Source organism: Mustela nigripes, chromosome 1 (assembly GCF_022355385.1).
Source record: "Mustela nigripes isolate SB6536 chromosome 1, MUSNIG.SB6536, whole genome shotgun sequence".
Classification (NCBI taxonomy): Eukaryota; Metazoa; Chordata; class Mammalia; order Carnivora; family Mustelidae; genus Mustela; species Mustela nigripes.
The window spans coordinates 122,128,037-122,137,032 of NC_081557.1; the positions used below are offsets into that span (position 1 = coordinate 122,128,037).

Genomic DNA, 8,996 nt, shown 5'->3' on the forward strand with positions numbered 1-8,996 from the left:
CTTATATATTTTAGAAAGTTACCTCCTAGTTAACAAGTGTGCTTTTCAGCCCGTATTTATCGCCCCGAGGTAGAGGCAAAAGGCTTTCTGCAGTTGCTTGTTTTTTTAGTACCACCTGTGAGCTCCTGAACTTGTGATTTTTTTCTCAATAGTCTTTGCCCCTGGGGTCCCGCCTCAGGGCCTGCCCCCAGCCAGAGTCCTTCGAAGGGAAGATGGGTCCCCCCCCCCACCCCTCGCATTCCTGCCTGAGTCCCTGGGGTCGGCTCGCAGTCGTGGAAACCTAAGTTTCTCACACAGACCGTGGCCCCAGCCCAGAAAACCGCGAAGCGCCCACTTTTCCTCTGATTTTTTAGCCTACCCAGTCCGCAGTGACCGCCACTTGTAAAGCCCCTTCTGCAGAGGGGCGCCTGCCCTCCCCACCACTTCGCCTGCACCCGCGCGGCCGGTCCGGGTGTGGCTCGAGTCCTCCCGCCCGGCCGATCCTGCAGCTTGAAAAGGGCTCCTGGACCGACCCGGGTCGCGTTCAGCCTTCGGGCCCGACAGGCTGTGCTCGGGACCTGGCTCTCGAGCCGGCGGGGCTGCTCCACAGACCCGCGCGCACAGCACACCCAAGTGCGAATAACTCGGGCGTGAACGTGCGCGCGGCTCTGGCTGGCCTGCGGTGCTCGGGCCGCTGCGGTTCCCTCTCCCAGGCCGCCCCCTCCAGGTGGCTGCGAAGCAACCTGTTTAAACGGCAACCGCCAGTTTTCACCGACTCGGCTCCACGCTACACACACTCGCGTACACACACACACACACACACACACACACACACACACATCAGCCGCAGTCCCGCCTCGCGAGCTTCGCGGGGTTTTAATTTCGCTGTGCGACCGCTCATCATTGGCCGCGGCGGCTTTGGGTTGGTTTGCTTCGGATCTCGGAGGCCTCGGGCCGCGCGCCAGGGCAGGTTCCCAGCGGCGGGGGCACAGCGCGCGGTCCTCTAGCGCGCCGCCTGTGCTGCAGCAGGGCACGCCGCTCCGGGACCGCAGAGCCGGCGGGGCTCCCAGCCGCCGCCCACGGTCCGTCGAGCCCGGGTTTGGCCTCGCTTCCCGGGGCGCCTGGTACACACGCCGCCCTTCTCTTTGCGCTCTTTCAGGAGAACGAGAGCAAACAACGACCCGCAGTCGCCTCGCTCTTGGCCAAATCCACTTCCCCCGGCCTGCGCGCGGAGAAGCTGCATCTGTAGCCCGAGTCCACCGCGGTCCAGTCACCCTGTGGGTAACTGCGGGCCGGCAGAAGCGCCCAGATGCTGGCGATCCCGGCCTTTGAGAGTCGACGGCAAACCCGTTCTTGATTGTGGTTTGCGGGGAGACTGGCGCTGGACTATTGAATTCTAAATAACGTGCAAAATGCTGAATCTTCTAACCAGGACGGATCAGGCAGCACGCAAAAGCAGGCCCCTGTAATTCGGCGACTGCACTTTGCAACGTGCCTCCTCGAGCTTCGCGCCAAGCCTCGGGTAGGAAGGGAGCTGGGGCCGGAGGCCAGCGCTCCGGGAGGACAGGGTCCGCGGGTAGCCCCGCGCGCCCCTGGCCATGTCACCTTTAACGTCCTGCCCCTTTGCGTGGCCTTCTGAGGGTTTGCGCGGCAAGCCGGGGTTGCTTCTCACCCGCGCGCTCTCTCTCACCCCCAGCTAACCCCAACGGGCAGGGCTCCCCTGAGCCGAGACCTTTTGACTCTGCTCCCCCGCTTCCGCCTCCGCCCTCGCCCGGGGGTGGCTCTTGAGAGCCGGACCTCGCCGGCCCCGGCTGGGACCATGGTGTTTCTCTCTGGAAATGCCTCCGACAGTTCCAACTGCACCCACCCGTCGGCACCGGTGAACATATCCAAGGCCATTCTGCTTGGAGTGATCTTGGGGGGCCTTATCATTTTCGGTGTGCTGGGCAACATCCTCGTCATCCTCTCCGTGGCCTGCCACCGGCATCTGCACTCGGTCACTCACTACTACATCGTCAACCTGGCGGTGGCCGACCTCCTGCTCACCTCCACCGTGCTGCCCTTCTCAGCTATCTTCGAGATCCTGGGCTACTGGGCCTTTGGCAGGGTTTTCTGCAATATCTGGGCTGCGGTGGACGTCCTGTGCTGCACCGCGTCCATCATGGGACTCTGCATCATCTCCATCGACCGCTACATAGGTGTGAGCTACCCGCTGCGCTACCCCACCATCGTCACCCAGAAGAGGGGTCTAATGGCTCTGCTCTGTGTCTGGGCGCTCTCCCTCGTCATCTCCATCGGGCCGCTCTTTGGCTGGAGGCAGCCTGCCCCGGAGGACGAGACCATCTGCCAGATCACCGAGGAGCCCGGCTACGTGCTCTTCTCGGCGCTGGGCTCTTTCTACGTGCCTCTGACCATCATCCTGGTCATGTATTGTCGGGTGTACGTGGTGGCCAAGAGGGAAAGCAGGGGCCTCAAGTCTGGCCTCAAGACCGACAAGTCGGACTCAGAGCAGGTGACGCTCCGCATCCATCGGAAAAATGCCCCAGTAGGAGGCACCGGGGTGTCCAGCGCCAAGAGCAAGATGCACTTCTCAGTGAGGCTCCTCAAGTTTTCCCGGGAGAAGAAAGCGGCCAAAACACTGGGCATCGTGGTGGGCTGCTTCGTCCTCTGCTGGCTGCCTTTTTTCCTAGTGATGCCCATTGGTAAGTCTTTAAACACCCTGTTAAATTGCTCCCCTCTGTTTCCCCAGACTCACAGTCAAGGGCGGGGGTCAGGGGACGGGGGAAAGAAAAAGAATCTGCATTTCAAACAGCAAAGCCCGAGGTGGGGGTGGGGGGCAGTTTGGAAAATGCTCCCTTGTAGAAAAGTGAATTTTAGTTCCCTTTCTTCTCGCAGTCTCATTTATATGATTATGTCCTAGAGCACTTTTTCAACTAAAGTGGCTTCCAGCAGATTAATTGGTCTCCTTAATAAGAACGTCAACTTTTCTTAATGCCTTTAAGCATTGGTTTAATTTAAATAGATCCCTCTTCTTTGGAGTCTCAGAGTCTCGGGCACACACTTAGGCAGGGGCTGTGGAATGCCACTTTCACCTCTGCTGCTTGGACTGCAAATTTTCTTGGCCTAAAAATAAGCACCATACTTATTCTGAACAAATGTGTAATTTTATTATTAGATTAGATTACTCCTAAGGGTTAGTCATAATGGTCTGCTTATGTTCTATATCTGTGTTAATTTTATTTTCTGGACTCAGTATGGAAGAAAGTGTGGCCAGCCACTGGCAAGGGGAAAAAAAAGATGATTTTGTGTCCACATGAATTTAAGCTTTAAAGAATTCAACATAATGTTTCCAATAAATGAATACTTACCCCTTTATTTTAGTAGTATTAAAACGAACAGTAGTCTTGTCCAAGATCATTCTGAAAGTTGCAGATGACACTGTTTGAAAATAATACAGTAATGTTACAAATCCAATTTTTGCAAATGCCATATTAGCTATTGTCAAAACTAATTAGCACATTGTAAGTATCAGCAAGCTGATCCACTTGGACTAGTCATCTATATCTGAGAGGCCTTCATGAGATCCCAAAATGGTTGTTTGCTATTTTTAGTTTGTGAGCTCAAATATAGACCCACGCATTGCTTGTCCACTAACTCTAGAAAAAAAAAAGTTAAAAATTAGTAAAAGTTCGTTTCTGGCACTCTAGAGGTAAATTTAAGTGGCATACATTCAAAGTACTTTAACTTGCAACTCTGTGTTGTAATAGCAGCTATTTGTTTCTGAGGCCAACTCAAAACTTCATTTGTCCAGGATCTTTATTTCATTCTCCTTCTCCGATTATTATTCTGAAATCCCAAGTGGAGTGAAGCGATTCTTCAAGTTCTAGAGCTTTGCTAATAGCATAGCCACCAGCTGCATGTGGCTGTTTAATATGAATTAAAATTAGAGATAATTAATATTCAGTCCCTCATTCTCACTAGCCAAAGTTCAAGTGCTCAATAGCCACACATGGCCAGTGGCTCCTGTTGGGGACAGCAGAGATATTGAACATTTTGATGGTTGCAGAAATTTCTCTCTAGAGGGGCTGCTTAAGAGGCCCTCCTGAGTCCTCTTGCTGGCTCTCCATGGTGCCTGCCTATCACGATTGCTGACTCTGTTCCTGGAAGTACATCACAGCTTTGAGTTTATTTAAATAACACCCTGCCTGAGCCACGGTTTCCCTGCCTTTCTGCCTCCCATCTCTTCCCCCTGAAGTTTATTCCTGTATCTGTGTGCTCATACGGCATTTGTTACACTGAGCACTGGTTCTCGATGGGTAGTTTGAACAAGGCGACAAATTCCTTGGCAGTAAAATGTTTGCATTCTCTTAAGGGAGGTAGACAAACAAATGAATGCACCTTAAGAAGTCAAGGATTACTAAGCAGTAAAAAAAAAAAAAAAAAAAAAAAAAAAAAGGCAGGATAAGAGCATAAAGATTTGTAGGGCAATGGGGCGGGCCATCAGAGGAGTCCTCTCGGAGGAATGATATGGAGGAGCAAACATTGCCAAGTCCGGAAGGGCCTTTTGGGCAGAGGGATGGCAAGTTTGGAAAGTAGCCTGACCTATTCAAGGGAGATCAGAGAGGCCAGAGTGGCTGAACGACAGAGAACGTGTGGGCAGACAAGTTCAAAAACGCGTTGTGGAGACGAGGTCAGAGAGCCGTGGATCTTTTAGGCCCTAGTGGAATTTGCCTATTATTCCAATTGCGTTGGGATGCCATCCCCTCATACAGGTTTTAGCAGGGGGGTGGCTGGTTTTAGATTTTTAAAGGATCATTCGGGTTGTTGGGTCGAGAGTGGGCTGTTTGGGGGCCAACTGTGGAAGCAGGGAGACTGGGTGGGAGGCTGTTAGAGCGGCCAAGGGTGGAGAAGTCGTGATGCCTAGCGCTTGGGGGAGAACAGGTGGGGTGTGAGATGTGATTACATTCAGGACTTATTTCACAGGTGGAGCTGACAAGTTTGGACATAGGGTATAAGAAAAAAGAGAGGAATTAAAGATAACTTCTGGTTCTGGGGCATAAGCACTGGGGTAAACAATAGTGCATCTGGTTGAAAACTAGAGAATGATGGAGTTGTTAGGGGCTGGCAGGAATGGGAAACACAAGTGTTTATTCTGTGTAGCCCTGCTGAGAAGTGTCTGTTCACCATCTAAGTAGAGATGCCAAGTGGCCGGCAGTTAGATGCATGAGCTCCAAGCTGAGAGGGGCAGCTGGGGCACCCTGTAAACTGGGGACACAGCAACATACTTAAAGCCACAGAAGTGGACGGGTCTACAAGGGAGGACATATGGAGAGAAAGAAGAAATAAGAACAGAACCCATGGCATTCTGGTATTTGAGGACCTGGAAGAGGAGGAGAACCAACTAGCAGAAGAAGTTGAGAAAGAGTGGGCAGGGAGGTAGGAGGAAAACCAGGAGACTGCATTGTTCCCAAAGCCAAATGGAAATGTTTCAAGAAGGCAAAAGTATTGAGCTGTGTCACAGGCAGCTGCTCGGCCAAGTCAGAGGAGGGCTGGGAATCAACATTGGACTTGGCCATGTGGAGGAGGTCCTTGGAGATATGAGGACATCCTTTGAGGATAACAGTCTCAGTAGAGTGAGGGAGACAAAAGCCTGACTTTGTGCTTCCCAGAGAGAATGAGAGATGAAGTGAGAGCAGTGAAAAGAGACAACTCTTGGGAAAGTCTTTTCTAGACAGTGAAGCGGGGAAATCGAGGAAGAGAGCCGGAAGGATCTGGAGAGAATTTCAAAAGGTGGGGGATAGGATACCATGTGTATATTCTGACGGAACGATGGAGTAGAGTTGCTGATGGTGTAGTTGAGGGAGGAGGTGGGATTCAGTGCCCAAGTGGAGTGTTGAGAAGCGAGGGAGAAGCCGGGGTCTGTAAGCACAGAGACGAGCACACGCGTAGGAGAAGCGTAATCAGCTCTTCAGAGTGTATTCATGCCCTTGACCTAAACAAAAGCAAGATCATCAGCTACAGGTGAAGAAGGCATAGAACGTGACGTTGGTTTGAGGAGCAAAAGAAGATGTGAAATATTAATCTTTGAGGCGAGGGTGCAAATAGATGACGGAAATTTCGTAGCATTCCCAGAAAGTCCTACGGACGTATATGAGATTTATGGTCATAAATTGAAAGGAAGACCAGTCAAGAAGGCTGGTGTCCCTTTCCAATAGCTAAGAGGCAGAGGGTCAGGAACCACAGTAAGGGCATGAACTGGAACAGATTAGGAGTCACACAGATTCAGAGAGTGAACCAGAGAGAACTCTAGTCTAACCATGGCCTCCCTCTTGGATCTGCTCTCTTGGGGAATTAGGGACTTTGAGGTGAGGGGTTACAGTGGCAGGAAGCCGTGGTAAGACAGCAGCACCCAGAATCACTGGGCCTCCTTTAAATCCCAATAATGCAGTGTGGCAGGAAGGAAATTGAAAACGTACAGTTGGCAGTCTGACCGGGCTGTTCAGTCGGAAGGAAGTCCCTGAACCTACCAGGATCTGTGGTCCAGAGTTTCTCCATGCTACCGTCTGAGCGAGAGACTATTTCTTCCAGGATGGATTGACTGTATAGTAAGTACCAGGCACTGAGTTAGAGCAAAAAGATGAATAAAGTACATTCCCAACCCTCAAGGGAAGCACAGTCTAGTTAAGGAAACAAATTAGGAACAATTACCACAAGTCTATGAAATGGTATTCGAAGTGCAAAAGAATATCACCGTGAACTGTGTCTGGAGGTCACTGAGGAGACTTCTAGAAGTGCCACTGTTGACTGAGCAGGGACTTGAAGCCTACACTACTTCTGCTGGGCATCAGTGAGATGTTATTTGTTTTTAGTAGCTGTTTTTTTTTTAATTTTTTATTTTTTATAAACATGTATTTTTATCCCCAGGGGTACAGGTCTGTGAATCGCCAGGTTTACACACTTCACAGCACTCACCAAAGCACATACCCTCCCCAATGTCCATAATCCCACCCCCTTCTCCCAGACCCCCTCCCCCCAGCAACCCTCTGTTTGTTTTGTGAGATTAAGAGTCACTTAAGGACATTTTTCATGCAAAACGTGAACCGAAGAATAAATATGCCATGAGATTTTCAGACACAATGGACACAAGTTCTTAAGTATGACAAGTGCTCTCTTGGGAAGCAGAGATCATCAGCCCGAGCTAGGCTGTCAGAGGACAGCGGGGTCCGAAACGAAGGCAGGCAGGGACACACGTGGTGTACGAAGCCAAGGAGCGAAGCACCCCCAGGTGCGGGAAGCAGCCCAGGATAGTGAGTGAGCACTCTTCCGTGGCCGAAGGCTGCTCCTCTACCCTGTGAGAGGGCTCCCCAGCACCTCCACACTTCCCTCCTCCCCAGCTCCAACCATCAAGGACCGGCTAGTTGTCGGACTGGACTGAGTAGCGTGATTGCCGGTAGAGATGGACTTGCCCACCCTCAAGTCTTGTTTTCTTTTTGCCGCCTCAGTGTTCGGTGAAAATGTTGAGTCAGAACCCCTTGTAAGGAGGGACGTCACCTCTGAGGCGGTTATCAGTGACTGTGTGGAAAAGCTAGGTTTTGGTCATGGAGCTGAATAGGGAGAATAGGAAGGCGAAAGAAGGAAGGGTGAAAAATACATCTTCTGGAGAGCTCCAGCTTTTCTAGAGCGGGTATCGTCTTTGCTTGTTTCATCCCTTGGTCTAGAGCCTGCCATTTCCAGAGTCATTGGGCCGAGTGGGAAAAGTAGAAAAGAAAGAAAAGATGGGGACATTTACTGAACGTATTGGTGTGTCAGGACTCTGGATCTCTGATTTCAGGACAAAGTGGGCATTATTGCTGGACCTATTCATTGCTGTGACCTCTGAGTCAAAGGAGGAAGTGTTGGGCTGAGTTGTGGCTCCTGTGGACATAGACTATTTGATATTTATGTTAAAATTTAAAAAGATAGTGGACCATGTGGCAGTAAGGAGGAAGAATGTGTTTTAAAATGGGGTGTTTGAGGGGAGGCAGAGCTGTCAGGGGGCTTACTGGGTAGAAGCAGTGAGGCAAAGAAAGATTCATTTGTTCAGCAAAATTTCATGGAGCATCCGCTGGGCCAGGCAGCTAAAGAATCGCTGCAGAAAAAGACAAGAACAAAATCCCTACTCTAGTGAAGCTGAAAATCTGCACAATGAAATGCATCACTAAGTTCCAGATGGTGATGCGTGAGACAGGGCAAGGAAGAAGGGCAAGTGTAGATAATGACAGATAAATGACATATAACGACTCTTGTGGATGCCCCAAATAACCAGACATCGGGTTGCTTTGCTATAGACGGGAAGAGGTCAGGCCCTGATTCTCCATGGGGAAGGTTGACCTCTTAGAGATAACGGTTTGAAGATAATCTAAGACTTGCTACAATTTTGAGATAGGAGGCCAGTTTCTCAGTTACTCTGGCTCTACCACAAACTATCCCAAAACATAGCAGCCTAAAACAACAAATGTTTTATAGCTCACGATTCTGTGGGACAGGGATGAGTCAAAGCCCAGTACATCTATCTGACCATTGGGGCTGCCTCTCAGAATTGGCGGCCGTCTCTTCCTCCAGTGGTTATACACCCACGTTTCTCCCTCCCGCCCTTCCTCCCTTCCCTTGTCTTCCCTTCCCTTCCCTTTTTCTTTCCCCTTTTCTTTCCTTCCTTTCAAGACTTAGTATTTATTTTAGAGGGAGAGAGAGAGAGCGAGAGCATGAACATGAGCGAGAGGAGTAGAGGGAGACAGAAAGGGAGAGAGAATCTCCAACACACTCCCTGCGGAGCACAGAGCCTGACACAGCACTCGATCCCACGACCCTGAGATCAGGACCTGAGCCAAAACCAAGAGCGAGACACTTAAGTGACTGAGCCACCAAGGCACCCCTTGACCATCTTTCTTCCTTTCTCTCTCTTTCTTTCTTTCTCTCTCTCTCTCTTTCTTTCTTTCTTTCTTTCTTTCTTTCTTTCTTTCTTTCTTTCTTTCTTTCTT

At 50.5% G+C, this 8,996-nt stretch overlaps 1 protein-coding gene across 11 annotated transcripts in view; it reads left to right on the forward strand.

Annotated features, from left to right (window-relative positions):
• Positions 1–245: 245 nt before the first annotated feature.
• Positions 246–8,996, forward strand: part of ADRA1A (adrenoceptor alpha 1A) — a 119,933-nt gene continuing 111,182 nt past the window's right edge. For 4 of the 11 annotated variants that reach the window (XR_009399103.1, XM_059372897.1, XM_059372906.1 and 1 more), the window contains exon 1: positions 247–2,681. Coding sequence is in view for 8 of the 11 variants with exons in the window: in XM_059372897.1 (XP_059228880.1) it covers positions 1,799–2,681 (883 nt within the window). In the remaining 3 variants the exon portion in view is untranslated. Of the gene's footprint in view, positions 2,682–8,996 lie in introns of all 11 variants that reach the window. The other 7 variants (XR_009399104.1, XR_009399105.1, XM_059372865.1 and 4 more) reach the window with 4 other exon arrangements.